The sequence below is a fragment of the Neovison vison genome, chromosome 14, assembly GCF_020171115.1.
Source record: "Neovison vison isolate M4711 chromosome 14, ASM_NN_V1, whole genome shotgun sequence".
Classification (NCBI taxonomy): domain Eukaryota; kingdom Metazoa; phylum Chordata; class Mammalia; order Carnivora; family Mustelidae; genus Neogale; species Neogale vison.
This window is the reverse complement of record NC_058104.1, coordinates 39055055-39076580: the sequence shown is the minus strand read 5'-3', so window position 1 is coordinate 39076580 and position 21526 is coordinate 39055055. Positions and strand designations below refer to the sequence as shown.

Sequence of the window (21526 nt, the reverse complement as noted above, 5' to 3'; positions counted from 1 at the left end):
GGAGAAGCCGCCGCGAGGGCCCTTTAAATGGCCAAGCCCCACCCCTCGGAGGCTGCTCCGCCGGGAAGTGATCCCTAGGGCTGGGCCACGGCGTTTCCCCCTCCAAGTGGGGCGGTCTGTGACTCGTGCACGCTTCCGGGTGTACTTCTACCAGTCCCAACGCCGCCAAACCACGGGTGGGGCCGTGTGTCCTTCCAGCCTTTCCGAGCCCCATCCTGCCTTCTAGCGCAGCTTCTGCTGGGGCAGGTAAGACTTCTGGAGCCTGGGAGACGGTGGGTGGAGGCTTACCCTTGGGAGGTTTGGCCTTTCTTGTCCTTTTTTTTTCCTGCTCTTCGAAGTAAAGGTAGGTCAACTTGTTCCCTTGCCAACACTCCCCCACCCCCCACCCCCCACCATCTCAGGCCTCTCGACTTCAGGCTCCCACATCAGAAGTAAGGGCAGAAGAAACTTGGGTCCATTCAGACTCCGTCCTGGGTCCCTGCTGCCAGCCTCCCCCCCCCCCCCCCCCCCCCCCGGGCATCTGGGCTCTGTCCTGTCCTCTTGAGCTTTCAGAATGGGATTCCTGTCCCTACCCGCAGCCCCAGGTCCTTCAGCTCTGCCAGGTGTTGAGGCTTTCCTATTTGCCTCGATTAAGGTTACGCCAGCTGTGGGCCCTGCAGATCCTGTGGGAAGTACTTAGCAAAGCAATCCTGAGGTTAGGCTTGGCTTCTAGAAGGCGTGGAGGTTGGTGAGCGAGGCTCGCTCTTTCTCTCTTTGGGAGGGTGAAAGGAAGGAATGCAAAACTCCTCGACTGCCAGCCTGGGACTGTGGAGATGTCAGAACCCCCCTGGACCTCTGGGAAGGTGGGGATGGTGGTCGGGTGAGGCAGATGGCCCCGTGGGGCCTGCTCTCTGCCCTGGGCGGACCCTGGCTTGTGAGGAGAAAGCTGGTTGATGGAGTGCCAGCCGGTGTGCTCCCTGGGAGCTCCTGCCTGTTTCCGCCTCTGGCACACGGGGCTCCCGGCCTGACCCAGGGTGAGGCTTTCTGGGTGGAGCAGCCACCTGGAGTGGATGGCCCCGGGGACCGCCTGAGGTCTCTTCGGTCACTCAGCCTTCCGGGTCGGATGGAGGCTGCCCTCCACCACCCACTGCCCTTGAAGCAGAAAATGCTGGCCTGTAAAAAGCTGATCTCTTGAGAATACTCCGCCCCACCCAGGTCCAGAGTTGTCTTTTTTTTTTTTTTTTTTTTAACAAGATTTTTTTTTAAAGATTTTATTTATTTATTTGACAGAGAGATCACAAGTAGGCAGAGAGAGGCAGGCAGAGAGAGAGAGAGAGAGGAGGAAGCAGGCTCCCTGCCGAGCAGAGAGCCCGACGTGGGACTCGATCCCGGGACCCCGAGATCATGACCCGAGCCGAAGGCAGCGGCTTAACCCACTGAGCCACCCAGGCACCCCCAGAGTCGTCCTTTTGTGTTTAGAACCTTTCTTCGGGAAAAGCCTGGCCACTTCCTGGTTGGAAAAGCCTGGCCACTTCCTGGTTGGAAAAGCCTGGCCACTTCCTGGTTGGAAAAGCCTGGCCACTTCCTGGTTGGAAAAGCCTGGCCACTTCCTGGTTGGAAAAGCCTGGCCACTTCCTGGTTGGAAAAGCCTGGCCACTTCCTGGTTTGCGAGCTCTCTTCTGGGCTAAGGGCGGAATTCTGAGCCTGTTCTTCGAACAGCCGCGTTGCTCAACTTCTAGGATTAGATGAATCAGTTAAGGGCAGTTAACACCTGACACAGTCTAAGTCCTTAGTGGGAGCTGTTCTCTGGGGGCTCTTGCCAAAGACCCACGTTCTGGGGTCTCTTCCCCCAGAATCTGGTGCAGCGGGTCTGGGTCAGGCCTGGGAATCCGCGTGAGTCAGAGCCACGCTCTTCGGCTGGGTCCTGTGATGAAGCGAGTTTAGAAAACCTTGATCTGGGTCCGGGGTTCTTTTTTTTATTTTTAAGTTTTTATTTTTTTACCTGACAGATAGAGATCACAAGTAGGCAGAGGGGCAGAGAGAGAGGAGGAAGCCGGCTCCCCGCTGCGCAGAGAGCCCGATGCGGGGCTCGATCCCAGGATCCCGGGATGACGACCCGAGCCGAAGGCAAAGGCTTTAACCCACTGAGCCACCCAGGCGCCCCTGGGTCCGGGGTTCTAAAGCCTGGTTCCTGGGTCACTTTTCCACTAGGCAGCCTTCTCCAGGGACGAGCGTTAATCGGGAGCCTCCGGGAGGTAGGATGAGGATTGAAGCAGCATCCTGAGCTGGCAGAATTGTCCCCAGCGAGGCCACCAAGCTGCTCTTCCACGAGGTAGTTGTGGAGCTCAGAAGGAAGGACTGCTTCCTCTTTCCTAGGAGGAGAAGGTTCTAAAACTTTGCTCTTAAACATCATTGCTGGGAGATAAAGTGTCCTAAACGTCCACTCTGGTCCCCTAAAGCTGGAAATAATTTCCCTAAACCAAGCCAGTGTGTAAGCCGCTTCTGTGCAGTCCCTGAGTCCTGGTACTCTTGGTTTCTCCGAAACTTAGAATGTTTACAATCAGGAAAATTGCAAAGAGGAGACCCTGTTTACGCCCGGGCTTCACAGAGGTGATGGCCGTGGGCCTCCCCTGCACCTTCCAGCCTGCTTGGGGCCGGGGGCGTGTGTTGGCTAGGGGGCTGGAGGAGAATAAGCAAATGCCGACCCCCCCCCAACAGTTTCTCATCTGCGCTCTTCCTGATTCTCCCTCCTCCCAGCCACCCTTTGAGCTCCCCTGCACTGGAGACGACCTTTGGCCGCTGATCTCTTCACCCCCAGGAAACGGTCCCTCCTCTTTCCACTTCAGTCTGGGAGACTCCGACTCCGAGCTAGCAAGTGGCCCGAGATCATGACTGCTCCTCCTTGTTGGGTATTACAGTCAGCGTGAGAGCTTTTAAATACAGCAGCGCTTTGGGTGCCTGGGTGGCTCGGTCTGTCAAGCATCCAACTATTTTTTTTTAAAGCTGTATTTATTTTAGAGCAAGAGCGCCTGCCGGGGAGGCGGGAGGTGGTTGGGGGGGGAGCGGATGGAGTTAGGGGCAGAGGAAGAGAGAGAATCCCAAGCAGACTCCACGCTGAGCATTGAGCCTAACACGCTGCCCCGTCTCATGGCCCTGACATCCTGAGCGGAGCTGAAATCCAGAGTCGGCTGCTAACCCGCCCAGGCGCCCCTGGCGTCCAGCTCTTGATCTCAGCCCAAGTGTTGATCTTAGGGTCATGAGTTCAAGCCCTGTGTTGGGCTCCACGCTGGGTGTGGCGCCTACAGCGGCGGGGTAGGAGAGTGGGGCAGGACAGTGCTTGTCCCCCAGAGCCCTGATGTCCGAATCTGCAGAGATCAGTGGTTTTCAAAGACCTCCAGGGCAGAGTGGCTGCTTGAGGCCAGAGCTGCTGGGAATTTAAGGTATGCCCAGATCTAGTTAACTAGGAATCTAGGTAAAATGCCAGCCGACTCAGCAGCTCTTGAGGCCCAAGAAGTCCCCTCGCTAACAAGCTTCAGGCGAGGTGGACCCCACCCGACGCAGAGCAGCACGCAGAGCAGCACGCAGTAAGAAATTAGCTGGTCCCCGAGACACCTGCCCGTGGAGTCCCTGCCAGGTGCTCACAGTTGACCCTGAAGGTAGCTGACCGGTAGTGACCAAAGAAACTCCTGAAAACCGTAGCATTAAGTTCCCTTTTGAGCCAAGACGCTGGTCAAGAACCACCTCTTAACTCCAGGCTGAACCCCTGCTCGAGGCAGGTTTCGTTCTCTGCCTCACCACCCATTACTTTCCTGTTTTCCTCATGGGGGTGGTGCTGTGTCTGCGGCTTTGGGCAAAAGTTGGCTGGCCCTTGCAGGAGTCTCCTGACCCTTGAGGGAAGTGTGGTCTAGCAGAGATGGCCCAGGACAAGGGGCAGACCCTGGAAGCAGGCACCGAAGGGAGGCCCGAGTGGGTTTGGAGTCACGGGGGTCAAACCCGTGTAGTGCCCAGGAGCTTCCCAAGGTCAACACAGTTCTTGACTCTTGTTTTTTGAGGGTCCTCATACATTGGGAAGAGAATGTTTTGACTGTATGTGTCTGGTAAACCACAGAAGTCTCAATCTGGGCCTTGTGACAGACGTGGTGCCTGAGTCAGGTCGCTTCCCTGGTTCCCTGGAGAGGCCTTCTCTCAAGGCTCCTTCTGCAGATGATCAGAGTTAAAGAGCAAGAACCCAGTGTTCTTGGGTGAAGAGCTGGTGGTCTAGGGGGAGGCACAGCTGGAGGGCACGGTGGGTTAAGACCCGGGCCTGGTACTGAGACAAGGCCTTGGCTTTGGAGCAAGGCGGAAGCACAGGCAGGTCAGCTAGGAGGACTCGCAGCTGACTCACTGGGCTGGGCGAGGCTCTCGGCCCCCCTGACTGGGCCCAGCTGGGGTGACAGATGGTGGAGAGGCCGCAGCCATAGGGAGTGGAGGATTGTCCAAAAAGCACTCATTGGAGGCTGTTCCTGGGGCCTGCTTCCCAGGCCTGCGTGGCCTTCTACTGTTAAGCACTTCCCTGGGGGGGGGTGCCTCATGGAGCCCTGTCCACACCTCCGTTTATAGCCCTTAGCCCTTCCGCTCCCCCATCTGGCTTCCTGGCCAGGCTTCCACCCCGCAGAGAACTTGGCAGGGAGCAGCTGGAAAAGGCTTAATTGGCTGTCCTGCCGCTTCTTTGCTCGTCTCCTAGCCCCACAGCTGGGGTGACAGGAGACTTGCCGTCTTTCTGACCAGTCAGTGGGGGGCGCCCTCTGGTGCCAGGCCGCACCCCCTGATTAAGAGAGCGGGAGCTCAGGCAGTCAGCCACAGGAGGAGCCGGGCTCTGTTCCAAATACTTTATGATGACCTCAGTCGCATAACTGGAGTAGATGCCCCATCCGTTCTCTGTTTACAGGCCCAGGAAAGGGGTATAGGGAGGGCAACGGATTGTCTGAGGTTACCCCAACCAGGAAGGGGTCCTGGGCGCTGTTCAGGGGCTTCATCAGGGAGCAGCTTCAGAACCATAGTTGGGAGGGGCTGGGCCGAAGGGAGGAAGGAACAGGAAGGTCCAGGTGAGAGCGAGGCCGAGAACCCATCCAGGAAAGCTGAAAGTCCGCCCCTTGTTTTCCGACATTACCTGAACACAACAGAAAGGGGAGCTCTGATGTTAGAAAAGTCATTCCTACTGGTTACCAGAAATGAACTTCACCTAAAAAGGAGCCACAGGAAAGTATCAAGGTCAAATCCCATACAAAGTTGAGAGAGAGAGAGAACATTCCTTTAGGGCTGAAAAGTGTACCAGGAAAGTGATCAAAGCCATAACCTTTCAAAATGAGGTAAGACATTACGGAAACGGTAGAAGGCAGGAAATTGGAACTGTAAGCGGGCGCAGTCTGGCTGACTCCAGGCCCCTGACCACTGTCCCATGCTGCCCTCGGAGAGGGATGGGACCAGCCGTTCCCTCAGGACTCTCTTCCCAGTAGTAACCCTGATTTGCGGGGTGGCCTGGAAGGCTTCAGAGTCCCTATGTGGGATTCCGCCACTTTGAGTTACACTGTGTAATCTGGGATCCCCCAGCCTCGTTTGGCTAATGAACCACCCTTCATTAAAGTGTAATACTGCGTTCCTCAGTACACCAGTCACGTCGCCGGTATTCAGTCGTGACACGTGGGCAGCCCAGAGAGCACGACTTCAGAAGATGTCCATCATCAGAGAAGGTTCTGTGGCATGGTGCTGAGGTTGCAGGGTTTTAAGCAGGAGCCTGCCGGGTGATGTGCGTGCGGTGGCCCAGGTGTGGGACAGTGGGGACAGCAGGTGGGGACTGTGGTAAGCAGGGAAGCTCGTGTCCCGTCCAGAGGGAGCAGGTGCCACCTGGCTGGCTCTGTCGGGTTCTGCTAGGTGGGGGCAGGGGGTATGTGGCTTCTGCAAGAGTCTGGAAACTCCTAATTGTTCAACAGCAGCAACAGAAACGTACAGATCGTGTAAATGAAGCAAAACTCCTGGGCCTTGCCTCTGTTCTGTCATTCCGTGGCTTCTGCGGGGTTCTCCTGTGGGAAGCCACTCCCTCCGCCTTTCCCCTTTTCTCCTCTCGGTCTGGAAGGGTGAACAGTGGCGTAGAGGAGGTGGCCTTCCTTTCTGGTGGTGGCTTCAAAAACATCTGACCAAAGTCGCAGAAGATCAGAGTTTGAGTCTCCTAGCAAACTTTGTTCCCCTTATGTGACTCCAAGGGATAGGTTGTCCAAACCCGCAGCTCCAGAGTTTTGATCTAAAGCCCCTTCCAGTGCGGCAAGCAGTGTGGGAAAGGAAAGGAATAGGCAGAGACCCCTGGGCTTCTGTGGTTATTGTCCAGCAGTTCTCAGCAGGGGTCTGGATGAGCTACGATGCCCTGAGTGAGGAGAAGAAAGGCAGAGGCCAGCTTGGGACGGTACAGGGCGAAGTGACGGGAACTGCCTGGGGGTGGGGAGGAAGGGCCCTCTCCCCCATCCCCAGCCGGGCATGAGGCTTGGTGCTGCCTTTGCCAGGCACTTCCCACCCCCACCCCTGTGCTCACCTTGTATCTGCTTCCCACCGGTCTGTCAGCCTGCCGGCCTGGTCTCAGGAGTCGCCATGGCAACCGAAGAGTCCATCATTCGCATCCCCCCGTACCACTACATCCACGTGCTGGACCAGAACAGCAACGTGTCCCGCGTGGAGGTCGGACCTAAGACTTACATCCGGCAGGACAATGAGAGGTGGGTGCTGGGACCTGGCCGTGGGGCGTCTGTTCATCTGGCTGGTACGATCATCCGTCTCCTTCCTGTCCCCAGGCAGGGTTGTCTTCTGACCAGTCTCAGAAGACAAGACTTGGAGTCCCCTAGCAAGCTTTGTTCCCTTTGTGTGACTCCAAGGGATATGCTGGGGACTTTGGAGCTTTCTCCCCGTTCGTTGTCCTGCTCAGAAGTGGGAACAGAAGCCCCCTGGGTCCTCACACTGCTTCTCACCCTTCAACAGGATCCTGTTTGCCCCCTTGCGCATGGTGACTGTCCCTCCACGCCACTACTGCACGGTGGCCAATCCTGTGTCCCGGGACCCCCAGGGCGCCGTGCTGTTCGATGTCACAGGGCAAGTGCGGCTCCGCCATGCCGACCTAGAGATCCGGCTGACCCAGGACCCCTTCCCCCTGTACCCAGGGGAGGTGCTGGAAAAGGTACCTGACTTTGCTTCCTCCGCGACCTTGCGTCCTTGTCCCAGGGCTCTGTGTGGCCTTCAGAGGGACACAAGCTGGGGCTGGGAGAGGGGGCGGGGTGGTATCTGCTGGTTCTCACCAAGGACAGACCCTCGCTGCCTCCACCTGCCTCTGGCCCCCACCCTAACAGAGAGACAGAGATCACAAGTAGGCAGAGCAGCAGGCGGGGAGTGGGTGAATACAGGCTCCCCGCCAAGCAGAGAGCCCGACGCAGGACTCGATCCCGGGACCCTGAGATCATGACCTGAGCCAAAGGCAGCGGCTTAACCCACTGAGCCACCCAGGCGCCCTAAGTTTTCATTCTTTTTCTATGGCCGAGTCCTGTCCTGTCATATGTGTGTCCCTCATCTATTCCTTTACTGATGGACACTTGAACTTTTTCTATAATTTGGCTATTGTAGATTATGCTGCAGTAAGCATTGTGGTGCATGTATCCTTTCAAATGAGTGTTTACATATTCTTTGGGTAAATACCCAATAGTTTGATTACTGGATTGTAGAGCCATTCTGTTTTTAATTTTTTTTTAAAGATTTTTATTTATTTATTTGACAGAGGGAGAGAGCACCACCAGGCAGAGCCAGCAGAGGAAGAGGGAGAGGCAGGCTCCCCTCTGAGCAGGGAGCCCAATGTGGGGCTCGATCCCAGGACCCTGGGATCATGACCCAAGCTGAAGGCAGAGGCTTAACCAGCTGAGCCACCCAGGCGCCCCTCTTTTTAATTTTTTGAGGACCATCCATACTGTTTCCCAGAGTGGCTGCCCCAACTTGCCTTCTCACCAACAGCTCACAAGAATTCCTTTTTCTCCACATCTTCGCCAACACTGTTCCTTGTGTTTTTGGTTTTAGCCATTCTGACAGGTGTGAAGTGATCGCTCATTATGGTTTTGATTTGCATTCCCCTGATGAGTGATATTGAGCATCTTTTCGTGTATCTCTTGGCCATCTGGAGGTCTTTGGAGAAATGTCTATTCATGTCTTCCGCCCAGTTTTCATCGGATTACTTTTTGGCGTTGAGTTTGTATAAACTCCTCATGTATTTTGGATGTCGGAGAGGCCGTTGGCAATCGGCAATTCTCTTCTCCCATTCTGTAGGTTGTCTTTTAGTTTTGTTGGTGGTTTTCTTTGCTATGCAGAGACTTTTTATTTTGATGTAGTCCCAATAGGTTATTTTTGCTTCTTTTTTTTTTTTCCTCTTGCCTCGAGAGACCTATCTGGAAAAACATTGCTATAGCCAGTGTCAGAGGCATGACTGACTCTGCTGTCTTCTAGGGTTGTTATGGTTTCGGATCTCACATTTAGCTCCTTAATCTACTTTGAGTTAATTTTTGTGTAAGAAAGTGGTGCAGTTTCATTCTTTGGCGTGGAGCTGTCCAGTTTCCCAGCACCATCTGTTGAAAACACTTTTTCCTCATTGCATAATCTTGCCTCCTTTCTCGAAGATTAATTGACCGTACAGTCAAGGCTTTATTTCTGGGCTCTCTGTCCTGTGTCATTGATCTACGTGTCTATTTTGGTGTTGGTACCATACTGTTCTGATCACTACAGCTCTTTCAAGAGCTGGACTCCCTCCCAGGACCCTGAGATCATGACCTGAACCGAAGCCAGACGCTCAACCAACTGAGCCACCCAGGTGCTCCTGCCAGTGTAGTTTGAATGAACTTCTGCACGTTGGTGCATAAGTCTGGTTTGCAATATGTGATTGCATATGATATGCATGAGCTCAGCCATTCTCCTCTTGAGTATATTTTAGGGTGTTTCCAATTTATAGGGAAAAATTTTGCCACAAATGTACTTGTCTGTGGTGCACGCTGAAGTTTGCTGCCTTTTTTGAGAGTAGAAAATATTGGGGGGCCTGGCTGGCTCAGCCAAAGTGACTTGACCTTGATCTCAGGGTCATAAGTTCAAGTTCTGCGTTGGGCATGGAGCTTACTTAAAATTTAAAAAAAAAAAGGGGGGTAGAAACTACTAAGAATTGCCAGATCCCAGGATATACACACCAAATCTAAAAGTATGAACCTTTAGGAGTGGCCTGTAAATTTGATTTCTAGCTATTTACTACCTTTTCTTTCCTTGCTTACATACTCTTTGATACATGATGTCCTCTGCCCCATTTCCTCGTAAGCCCCTGCATCTGGTCCTTGCCCTCACCTCCACTGAGCTCACTCTGGCAAAGCCCCAAGGCCACTTCCCTGCAGCCTGATGGCCATTCTCCGCCCCCCCCATCTGTTGTTCTCCCACATTCCCAGTTTTATGTGAGGATATCACTGGGTACCCAGTCACCTGAGTTGGAAGCTCGCAGTGACGTGGGGAATGAACCGAAAGGAGACAAAGGGGCCGGAGGAGACCAGTTAGTAAGAACTTTCCATGCTTCAGGTGAGAGACAGTGGCAGCTTAGGCGAGGGAAATGGCAGCAGTAGATAAAGGCAGACCCAGCTTTTGATGGAACGGGTAGGAAGTGATGGTAGAGTAGATTTGGGAGGGGACAGACATGCTGGTCTAGATGTTCCTTCCAGAATGCGTCCCATTTCCTCCTCCTCCCACGCCTTGGTGTCCGAAGCCAGCTCTTCCTTTGAACCCCAGCTCAAATGCCACTTCTGAAGGGTCTTTCCTAACTTCCTTTGGGCTTTTGCTGCCTCTGTCTCTTCCCGCTGACACCGTCCACGGTCTTCTTGAAGAGAAAGGTCTGTATCTGTCTTCTCACCTGCTGGAACTTGCAATCCATGAAGCCAGGGCTAGCCTGTGCCCTACCCCCCCACCCCCTGCTGCCATGGGCCAGCTTTGGGGGGTGTATGTCGAAGGCATCAAGGAAGGGCTTGCCTGCCCAGTGAGCCTCCAGCTCTGCCTCCATCCCCATGTGTGGCCAGTGGGGAGAGTGGAGTTACCTGACCTCCTCCACCCCCGGGCCACTCTGGGCAGAGTCAGGCGGGCAGGCAGACTTCAGGAAGACAGCGGTTCAAGTCCTTTTCCTGTTCCTTACAAGTTGGGTAACCTTGAGCGTGTCTCTTAGCCTCTCTTTGGCTCTCTTTGCTTGCTTTCCTGCTTCCCTCAAACCAAAGACCAAGTGAAGTCCTACTCGTAGAAATCTTTCTAGAAACTTCTAAAAGGTCTGGCTACTTGTTGCCGGGTGCCCCTTCCTGACGAAGGGAGATGTGATGTCTCCAGGGCAGCAGCTGTTTTGTGACCATGAAGCAACACTGCCAACAAAGCCACGTGCCCAAAGTGTGTCTGTTACAGCTGTTCAGGCTTCCTACTTCCTTAACGCTCCCCAGAGGGCCCTGGTGCACATGAGGCGCAGAGGTGTTTCCCGCCTAGATTTGTAGCTCAGAACCACTTCTGAGCGCTTCCTTTGGAGGAACGTGTGTCCTTGGCTCACTGGCCGTGAGTCTGCTTGCTCTGTCACCTGTCTTTGTTCTTCAGACCAGATGGCTGTGGGACCACCCCTAGCTTGCATATTCCACTTGGGGGTTTGTCTGGGGACACGGGAAGATGGACACTGTGGTCTCTGACCTCCAGGGAATGGGGTTTGACTCCAGGGGCCACAGTACTGAATGTCCCATGACCTCCCTTCTTCCCCTGTTAGGACATCACGCCCCTACAGGTGGTTCTGCCCAACACCGCCCTCCATCTTAAGGCGTTGCTGGATTTTGTGGATAAGAGCGGAGACAAGGTCGTAGCGGGAGACGAGTGGCTATTTGAAGGACCTGGTAAGTTCCTTGCGTTGGCCGGCACCTGGGTCTGAGGCGCCCTGCGTTTGTTTCCATGATGGCTTTGATCCCTGCCAGACTTCACCCTCTGGACCCCCTTCCCTTCCCAGGCACCTATATCCCCCGGAAGGAGGTGGAGGTCTTGGAGATCATTCAGGCCACAGTCATCAAGCAGAACCAGGCCCTGCGGCTGCGGGCCCGCAAGGAGTGCTGGGACCGGGAGGGCAAGGAGAGGGTGACAGGTGCGGTCGATGGGGGGGCGCGGATGGGGGTGCGTGGGCCTCGTCTTGCCTGTGGGTGTGGGGATGGCCCCTTGCAGCCTGGGAGGAAGAGCTTGCCTGGTATGTCTTAGAAGCTTCTGGGGGCTGCCCGTGGCTGCTTTCCCCCACCCAGCTTCCTGTCACCTCCGCCCTGACCCTGTTAACCATGAACGTGCTGACCTGGCTTTTCCTTCCCCCTCCCCTTTACCACGGGCCGGGGGGCAGCAGTCGGCACCCCTCTCTAGATCAACAAAGCGGGCATTGGTATACAACTAGCAGTCGTATTTGGCCCTTGTGATGTTCTCGGTCTGTGCCAGGTGTGGTTCAGAATGCTCTACGAATGGGAACTCCCGTAGCCCCGAGCCACCTCAAGGCCCTCAGAGTCCCCTTCTTCCTGTGACCTCACTGAGGCCCGGAAGTGAGGTTATTTCCCGGGCTTTATTGTGAGCAAGGGCACTCTTGCTCCTTCTAGAAACGAGACCTTATCTCCCACTCTCTTAGGGGCAGTGCTGCCCACTTCAGGGGGAAGGAAGAGTTCGTCTTTGGAGCTCAGAGAAGCCATAGCAGCCTTTGTGGGCCCTTAGGTGGTTTTGCCTGTTGTCCAGGGTCGGGGTTGGTTTTCCTCTGGCCTCAGAAAAGAATTAATATGAGCACTCTTGTCAGGCCCTGGCACCTGAGGCCGTGGCATCTCGCCTACAGAGCCCGGAGGGTGCCCTGTTGTCTGGGCTGCGGGATGGGGCAGTTGGGGAGCAGCCTGGGTGACCTTTGACCCTTCCCTCTCCACCCTTGGCCCAGGAGAGGAATGGCTGGTCCGTGCCGTGGGCGCCTATCTCCCAGCAGTGTTCGAGGAGGTTCTGGATTTGGTGGATGCTGTGATCCTCACAGAAAAGGTCTGTGCTCTGGGGATGAAGGGACCCTGGAGTAGGCCTCACTCCTAGTGGCCAGAGAACGTGACAGTAGATGAGAGGCAATATTTCTGGGGCCACTCGCAGAAAAATGTGGAGGTCAGCTCCCCAAGGAGCATCCTGGGTCCTCTGGGGGTTAAAGGTCCTCCTGGGCTGGTAGAGACCGGCATTCTGGCGCGCGAGCACTCGGTGGCCGGTGGGTCTCCCTCCCCTGAGGAAACCGGAGGTCGGTTTCCTCCAGTGCCCTGATGTCTTGTTCCACAGACGGCCCTGCACCTCCGGGCTCGGCAGAACTTTCGAGATTTGAGAGGAGTGAGCCGCCGTACCGGGGAGGAGTGGTTGGTAACCGTGCAGGACACGGAGGCCCACGTGCCAGACGTCTACGAGGAGGTGCTAGGGATCGTGCCCATCACCACCCTGGGCCCGCACAACTACTGTGTGATTCTCGACCCAGTTGGACTGGATGGCAAGAACCAGCTGGGGCAAAAGCGTGTGGTCAAGGTAAAGGCCTCCAGCTCTCCAGGAAGGCTGAACGCCCTTGAGGGGTGTGAGGCCCTGGGACCCCTCCCTTCCCTTCTCCCACCCCAGGTCCACTTTCTAGAAGCATCAGGCTTGTTCTGGCTCCCTTGGTGCACTTGCGTACCGAGTTCTGTCTTCCGAGACCCTCGTCCTATGGATCTCCCTGTGTCCCCCCAACCTCCGTTTACACGGAGTCTCCGCTGAAGGCCCCTCCTGGGGCCCGTCCGTACCTGCCATCCTGGAAACTTGGCCCTTGTCCTGCACAAAACAAACCTCTTGGTTTGTACTTCTCCCCACCTGCTGCCTCACCCTTCCCTTAACGAGACCCTGGCCTGCCAGGGATTGGCAGGGGTCTGCTGCGAGGCTCCAGACCACAGATGTTCTAGGCTTTGGGAGTGGTGTGCTTCTCTTGCAATCACTTAACCGTGCGCCTGGAGCGAAAGCACAGACAGCTTGTAAACGAAAGAGTGTCTCTGCGTCCCTGTAACATTTTGCTTCCAGAAACAGCACGGATGTCTGTCAGTGGATCAATGGGTAACAAATTGTGGCCTCTCCACACAGTGGAATATCCTTTAGCCATAAAAAGAAACGAATGTGTACTGATGATCAGCCTGTACTCACACCTGCTGCTCCACAGATAAACAAACATTCTAAGCAGAAGAGGCCACGCATAGAAAGACCACATATTGCATGATTCCATTTATGTAAAATGTCCCAGATGGGTAAATCCATAGATAGATGATTGTTTATAGCGAGTAGGGATGGACAGACATTAGCTGCTGCTGAGTACAGGGCTTTGCGAGGTGATGAAAATATCCTGGGGTTAGAGCACATTTGGTGATTGGACAACTCTGTGGACAGCCCAGAATAGCTAACCTGCATACCTTATTTATTTACTTATTTTTAAGGTTTTATTTCTAAGTAATCTCTACACCTAACATGGGGCTCAAACTCAAAACCCCAAGATTGAGGGTTGCGTGTTCCACTGAGCGAGCCAGCCTGGCGCCTCTGAATTGTGTGTGTGTGTGTGTGTGTGTGTGTGTGTGTATTTTTTTTAAGATTTTATTTGTCAGCAAGAGCACTCAAGTGCACAAGCAGGGGAAACAGCAGGCAGAGGGAGAAGTAGGCTCCCTACTACTACTACTACTTCTACTGTTCCCTACTAAGCAGGGAGCCTGATGCAGGACTTGATCCCAGGACCCTGGGATCATGACCTGAAACAAATGCAGACTCTTAACTGACTGAGCCCCCCCCAGGTACCCGTGAACTGTATACTTTATTTTTTCCCCTTTTTAAAAATTTCAGTTTCAATTAACATCTAAGGTATTACAGGTTTCAGAGGTAGAGGTCGGTAATTTGAATTGTATCCTTTTTAAATTTATGCTAAGCAGTGACTATAATTTAGTTTTGTTTTTTATAAATTTTATTTATTTGATAGAGACACACAGCGAGAGAGGGAACACAAGCAGGCGGAATGGAGGAGGGAGAAGCAGGATCTCTGCTGAGCAGAGATTCCCGATGCGGGACTTAATCCCAGGACTCTGGGATCATGACCCAAGCTCAAGGCAGACACCCAACTACTAAGCCACCCAGGCGCCCCTGAATTGTATACTTGAAACAAATTTTATAGCCTATAGATTATATCTCAAACATATAATTAAAAAAAAAAAAAAGCCAGATTTGGCCCGACGACAGGGTCCGCCAATGCCCAGACTACACCATCCCAAGGAGACAAGGCATGGGAGAAACGGCAACAGAAGCTTTCTTCCGAATTGTCAAGCCTGCGAAGGTCCCGCTCATGACCGTGAACAGAATTTGTCAAGGGTGGTTTGGCCCACGTGAGGTCTGCAGGCATTTGTAGAGTCCCCCGGTCCAGACAGTGCCTCACTGTATTACCGCAGGAGTGTGTGGGGGGAGCTTTGGGGGCTCCTGTTCTCAAGCCTGTGGCCGCAGGAAGGGCTGTCCCGGGTGCAAGTCAGGGACGCAGCCGTGGGCGGCGCCCGCTCCTAACCCCCTGTCTCTCCCCCAGGGTGAAAAGTCCTTCTTCCTCCAGCCCGGAGAGCGGCTGGAACAAGGCATCCAGGATGTCTATGTGCTGTCAGAGCAGCAGGGGCTGCTGCTGAGGGCCCTGCAGCCCCTGGAGGAGGGAGAAGAAGAAGAGAAGGTCTCCCACCAGGCTGGGGACCGCTGGCTTATCCGCGGGCCACTGGAGTACGTGCCGTCTGCCAAGGTGCAGGTGGTGGAGGAGCGTCAGGCCATCCCTCTGGATGAGAACGAGGGCATCTACGTGCAGGATGTCAAGACTGGAAGGGTAACAGCGGAGGGATGGGTGTCTTCACCGCTCCGTGGCCATGGAGATGGCTTGCGTGGGCTGCCGGGGACAGGTGCGCGGTGGGGGGCGGCGGGGGGGGGGACTTTGACAGCCTTGATGGTGGCATCTGAGCTGGCCGGCTGGGAGCGGGAGGGCATTCTGGGGAGTGTTTGCCTTCCCTCTTTCTTTTTAGAGCGGGAGTGGGGAGGGGCAGAGGGAGAAGGGGAGAGAGAATCTTCGGCTCCACGCCCAGTGCCGAGCCTAGTGCCGCTGGATCTCATGTGACCTGACGCAGAAGCAGGAGTCCGATGCTTAACTGACCGAGCCACCCAGGCACCACTTGAAGTTTGAGGAAACCCCCCAAGGGAGGTGATGAGCCAGGTTTTAGGATGGGGACTCTGGTCGCAGGATAAAGGTCTGACTGGGGAATGGCCTAGGAGCACCAAGAACCCATGAAGAACCCCTCTCCCATGTGCTCATCCTGGGGGAACCCTTCCTCTTCGCCCCCTCATCTGAAGCCTTGACCTTGGTTTGACCTAGAACCGCATCTCCAACCTCTTTCTCTAAGAGTCCAACCTGGAAGTAGAGCTCAGAATCCCAGGGAACATGAGTGGATATGACCGGTTTCCTAGGAGTGACTGCCTCTGTCCCTAGGATGCCCTCCAAGTTGCCCCGAGAAGGAAAGTTACAGAAGCAATCAGATCGAACCCTTACCACAGACCAGGTTCTCAGCACTAGACCTGGGCGAGGTCCTTCATTCCTCGACCCAGGGAGGTGGCCGGGGGCGGGTCCGTTCTGTGGATGGGGACCTAAAGCCTGGCTGTTTGCCCCCGATGACCGCGCCGGCAGACCCGCTCCGGAGACTGAACCCAGCCGCCGCGCTCTGCTGCCCCCGAGACCAGCTCTGTTTCGGGACAGCTGGCTGGGTCCTTCTCCCTCTTCCCTTCCCACGTGACGGTCCCCCGCCTTGTCCTCTGTCAAGGTACGTGCTGTGATCGGAAGCACCTACATGCTGACCCAGGACGAAGTCCTGTGGGAGAAGGAGCTGCCCCCTGGGGTGGAGGAGCTGCTGAACAAGGGGCAGGACCCTCTGGCCGACAGGGGTGAGAGGGAGACGTCCAAGACCCCTCACCCCACCACTGTCCGGAACAAGACCCGTGTGGTCAGCTACCGGGTCCCCCACAACGCGGCTGTGCAGGTGTATGACTACAGGGAGAAGAAGGCTCGGTGAGGGGCCGGCTGGGGGGGGTGCGAAGTGGGACGGGTGACTTGGTGGGGGAGCGGGCCGCGGGGGCCGGTGGACAGGTGGGACAGGTGACGGGGTGGGGGAGGGGCTGGCTGCAGGGTTGGGGGTAAGGGGACTGGGGAGGGAGGGTGAGGGGTTCTCCGTGTGTCTGACTGCGTGCTCCTCCTGCAGTGTGGTCTTTGGGCCCGAGCTGGTGTCGCTGGGTCCTGAAGAGCAGTTCACCGTGTTGTCCCTCTCGGCTGGGAGGCCCAAGCGTCCCCACGCTCGCCGCGCGCTCTGCCTGCTGCTGGGGCCTGACTTCTTCACGGATGTCATCACCATCGAGACCGCAGACCACGCGAGGCTGCAGCTCCAGCTTGCCTACAACTGGTGAGTGGCAGGGAGGGAGCGCGCGGTCCGTGGTGCCGCGCTCGCCGTGGGGGCAGGACGCCCAGCTCCATGCCGGGGCCGAGAAGGAAACCCAGCCCGATGCCCAAGGCGGGTGATGGGAAGGTGCAGGCTCCCCTCCCAGGAGTAGAATTTGGTGGACGTGGTTGGGGGGGCCTCCCCAGCTAGATGTGTCCAGCCAGCCACGGAAGGGCAAGGTTCCCATCGGAGGGGACACGTGTGGACAGTTGTCACAAGCACACACTCAGGGGCTCGCTGCCTGGGTCCCAGCCCTGCCGCCTGCTAGCTGTGGACGTGGGCAAGGGACTCGGCACTTTCCTCAGTTTCCCGATCTGTAAAATGGGAACGGCCACCGTCCACCTCCCGGGGCTGTTGAAAGGGTACGGCGAGGATCAGAGCAGCGCCCCACACCCCACATGTAGTTAGTAGCAGCGCCTGGAGCTGGGGGGCAGGGGCGGGAGTCCCATCCGGAAGCCGGGCTCCACCTCCGCCCCCTCTTGGCCAGGACTGTGACCGAGGCAGATGGGTGTGGACGTCTTGGGGCGTGACCACAGAGTCTCGCTCCCCGAGTTCAGCTCTCCACCGTGCGGCAACCCTGTGACTTCGGGCCTGTCCCTTGACCTCCCTGAGCCTCTATTTCCTCGTCTGTGGGAGGGAATAATGCCCATCCCTGCCTCCTACGGTGGCTGAGAGAATGAGGTGGGACCCACCTGGGCGCATGGCGGGCATGAGCTCACCCTCTCCATTGAGAGACCCTGGCCGGTCATAGAGGGTGGGCGTCCGAGTCCCTTCCAGAGACGAGAGACTTGCTGTGTCCTGGAGGAAAACGGCGTCCCCATTCTGGGCCTCTCTGCTCACAGGCACTTCGAGGTGAGTGACTGGAAGGACCCTAAAGAGACAGCCAAGCTCTTCTCCGTGCCTGACTTCGTGGGCGACGCCTGCAAGGCCATCGCGTCCCGGGTGCGGGGGGCCGTGGCCTCCGTCACCTTCGACGACTTCCACAAGAACTCCGCCCGCATCATCCGCACGGCTGTCTTCGGCTTTGAGACCCTGGAAACCAAGGGGCCGGAGGGACGGGCCCTGCCCCAGCCCCGGGACCGGGCCGTCTTCCCCCAGAACGGACTGGTGGTCAGCAGCGTGGACGTGCAGTCGGTGGAGCCCGTGGACCAGCGGACCCGGGATGCCCTGCAGCGCAGCGTCCAGCTGGCCATCGAGATCACCACCAACTCCCAGGAGGCGGCTGCGAAGTGAGTGTGGCCTGGGGGAGGGGCGCCCGCTGCTGACGCTGCCCGCCGTGCGCTGGACCTCTCCACGGTCCCCCCTCGCCCTCAGCCCTCGGCCAGGACCTGGGAGACGCGGCATCCCCGCCGCAGTCGGCCCGCCGTCCCCCTTGGCAGATAGCGTGGGTCACTTCAAGTCCGACCCGTGCCGGCCTGCGCCAGTGGCGTCCTGTCTTGCTTGCGCTAGAACCCAACTCGCTTCTGTGGCCTTCCAGGCCCCCAGGCGTCCAGCCCTGCCTCCCCCACCCCCCCTTCCAGCCTCTCCTCGGGCTCACGTGCTCTGATCCCCACCCCCTCCCGCTCCTTTCTGCCCCTTGAGGGCGCAGCGGGGTTCCCACGGTAGAGCCCTCTGCACTGGCCATTCCCTGGGCCTGGGATGCTTTTCCACCCTAGAGCGCTCCTTGGAGGGCCTCTTTCTTCCTGAAAAGCACCCTCCCTGCCTGGCCCTGCTGTCACTAAACCCGTTTTCGGGGAACTTGTCACTGTCAGAAATCACCCGCATTCATTGGGTTCTCCTGCCCGGAAGGTCAGTTGCAGGGAAGCAAGGGCCTCGGTCACAGCTGCGTCCCCCGTGCTTAGACTCGCGCCAGGCTGGCAGCGTGCACAGCCGTCTTCTTCCCGCGGATCAGTGGGCCCTGCCTTTGAGTTCTGTTGGAGATCGGGCCCGTGCCAGCATCTTCCCTGTCCCTGTGCCCTCTCCCATCCAGGCACGAGGCTCAGAGGCTTGAGCAAGAAGCCCGCGGCCGGCTCGAGAGACAGAAGATCTTGGACCAGTCCGAAGCTGAGAAAGCTCGCAGGGAGCTCCTAGAGCTGGAGGCTCTGAGGTGGGTTGAGAACTGGAGGTAAAGAGCGCCGGGCCTCTGCAGCAGCGGCAGCAGCAGCGGGTGCGGGAGTGGGGCATGAGGGGCGCCTGCTCTGGCATAGGTCAAGGCCAGGGGAGGGCCGGGCAGGGCTGGGCGTTCTCCTGGGTGTCCCCTGACTCTTCCCCGCCCTCTCCCAACACCCCAGCACCGCCGTGGAGAGCACGGGGACCGCCAAGGCAGAGGCCGAGTCCCGCGCAGAGGCCCTGCGCATCGAGGGGGAGGGCTCCGTGCTGCAGGCCAAGCTGAAAGCGGAGGCCTTGGCCATTGAGACGGTGAGTGGGGGCGATGCCTGTGGGAGGGCAGGGACTTGGGGTTCCCCATCACTGCACCCCAGCACCCCTCAGTTGGTTTCCTGAGATTAAGAGTCTCTTATGGTTTGTCCCTTCTCTGCTTTCGTTTTTTCTTCTCTTTTCCCCTATGACCCTCTGCCTTGTTTCTCAAAGGCCACATACCAGTGAGACCATATGATGATTGTCTTTCTCTGACTTAGTTCGCTGAGCATAATCCCCTCTAGTTCCATCCTCCGAGAAAGAGAGAGAGAAGCTTAACAAGCAGGCTCCAGGCCTGGCTTGGAGACCCGCACAGGGCTTGATCTCACAACCCAGAGATCATGACCTGAGCTGCAATGGAGAGTCAGATGCTTAACCAACGGAGCCACCCAGGTGCCCCTGTTAAAGCCCTATTTAAATATTGTGTGGTTTATGAAGTCCTTTGCTCTGACTCGTGCGTAACACGTGCAAATGTTGGCCAGCTTTGTGACAACCTTTGCATTGTCTTACACACATGGTCTTACTTAATGCTTGAAATCCCACTAAGGGGTAGGTAGTATATCCATAGGACAGATGAGGAAACCACGGCTTAGATTAAGGACTCCCACTGCTCACTAGCTTAAAAGGTAGCCCAGCCAGGATCCATAGCTAGTCGACCAGCAGTTTGCAGTTCCAGCCCTTGGCCTCTGGTCCTTCAGGCCTGCTGCTTAGAGGGACTTGCTGGACCGTTCCCAGGGGCCCCACAAGGGAAAGAATGCTGCGTCTCCCTCTCTTCCAGGAGGCTGAGCTCCAGCGGGTACAGAAAGTACGGGAGCTGGAACTAGCCTACGCCCGGTCCCAGCTGGAGCTGGAGGTGAGCAAGGCCCAGCAGCTGGCTGAGGTGGAGGTGAATAAGTTCAAGCAGATGACCGAGGCCCTGGGCCCCAGCACCATCAGGGATCTTGCAGTGGCCGGGCCAGAGATGCAGGTGAGACTGGGGAGGGAGCAGGAGAGAGTGTGTGTCGCTCGGGACCATACTTGGAACCCAGAAGGCCACGCAGTGGGGTTGGGGGAGGCGGAGATGGGACAGGCCTATACCCCATGCCCGGTGTCCTCTGTTGGGCACTGCACTAGCTCCGTCCGGGATGGACAGGAAGCGGCTGAGCCACCAGTCTGTGGTCAGTGCTTTGAAGGAAGTCAGGTGGGTGGGTGCTGCTGGATGGCTTAGGGAGAGCGGCTCTGAGGAGGGGGTACTTGAGGTCAGTGTCGAGTTGATGGGAGCCTCCTGGGAGACAGTCCAAGGACAGAGACCCAGAGAACAAAACCCAGAAAGAACAGAAAGGACCACATGGCCGTAACCCAGGGTGAACGGTGAGAGGCTGAAGCCAGGACGGGGGTGGCGGGGTCTTCTAGGCCTCCTACGCCCCAGGAAGAAACTTCAGGTTCTCCTCCCCCGCCCCTCGCTTCTTACCCCAGACCCCTCCTGGGAGGGTGGCTTGGGTGGCAGCCCTGGTGGCAGAGGGATGTGGGTGGGGCCGAGGAGCAGAGAAAGGGACAGGGGCCTGAGTCCCCCTTCCCGCTCCCCTCTTGCCCTTCTAGGTAAAACTGCTCCAGAGCCTAGGCCTGAAGTCGGCCCTCATCACCGATGGCTCCACGCCCATCAACCTCTTCAACACCGCCTTAGGGCTGCTGGGAGTGGGGTCTGAGGGCCAGCCCCAGGCCCAGAAAGCGGCCGGCATGCCCGGCCCCACGGAGGGCTTGCTTCTTGGGTCCACTCCCGTCCCTCCAGTTCCTGGAGGCAGCCATGTCGTGCCTTAACTCTGAGCTGCACTTACAATAAAACACTTCTGGGCATTGAAACCACCTGGGCCTCGCGTCTGCGTCACAAGGGAGCCTAGTGGATACCCCTGAAATCTTAAGGTAGCACTACGGACTGTCCTCCTCTGTCCGGTGGAGAGGAAACTGAGGCAGGGAGAAGTCCAAGCTGATAGCAATGTGACCCCACAGTCTAAATGGCCAGATGGCCTTTTGGCGGTTGGCCCTCTTGGACCCCCGGTCAGGGAGAGGACACCGCAGGGGAGAGAGTGGCGCCCACCCAGCCGGCCTGTCCGGCCCGTCCGGCCCGTCGGGGGGAGCTCCCGCCAAGTGCTCCAGGGACCGGGAGGTGTTGGAATCAGGGTCTGGGGGCCCCCAGCGCTTGGGCGCCTCCCTCTGGCGCCACCTGCTGGTCACCCTGCAGAGCTCGCCGGCCTGGGCACTTGTCCTTCAGGGGGAACTGGGGTGCATCCCTGAGGTTCTGGGACGAGCAGAGGGAGGAGTCCCCTCTTTCCACCCTCCCCCCACAACCAAGGCAGAGCCCTTTCTCGGGGGAAGCATCTGGGCAGGATCCAATCCTCCTCCCCAAGAGGAGACCTGCTGGTAACCCCAGCCCTTTCTTGGCTCCGGGAGAGCAGTGGGAACCAGGTCTGCAAACCAAGTAAAAGGATCCTGGGGGTAGAGGAGGCAGAAGCTCGGGGTTTCTTTCTGTGTGGCTGGCGAAGGCAACTTCTTGGCTGCCTTCCATCCAGGAAAGGGTTCAGCAGCCATTC

General features: G+C 57.1%; 1 protein-coding gene across 1 annotated transcript; it reads left to right on the top strand.

Moving 5' to 3' along the window:
- The first annotated feature begins 61 nt into the window (after positions 1-61).
- LOC122895750 (major vault protein) lies at positions 62-20798 on the top strand. The gene is made up of 16 exons (XM_044233414.1): positions 62-246; positions 2737-2888; positions 6571-6722; positions 6982-7177; positions 10796-10919; positions 11030-11161; positions 11975-12069; positions 12349-12585; positions 14633-14914; positions 15897-16141; positions 16332-16529; positions 17408-17794; positions 18535-18651; positions 18836-18962; positions 19738-19926; positions 20538-20798. Exons 2-16 carry the CDS (start codon positions 2868-2870, stop codon positions 20754-20756), a joined length of 2721 nt encoding a protein of 906 aa, XP_044089349.1. The 5' UTR covers positions 62-246; positions 2737-2867; the 3' UTR covers positions 20757-20798.
- The last annotated feature ends 728 nt before the right edge of the window (positions 20799-21526 follow it).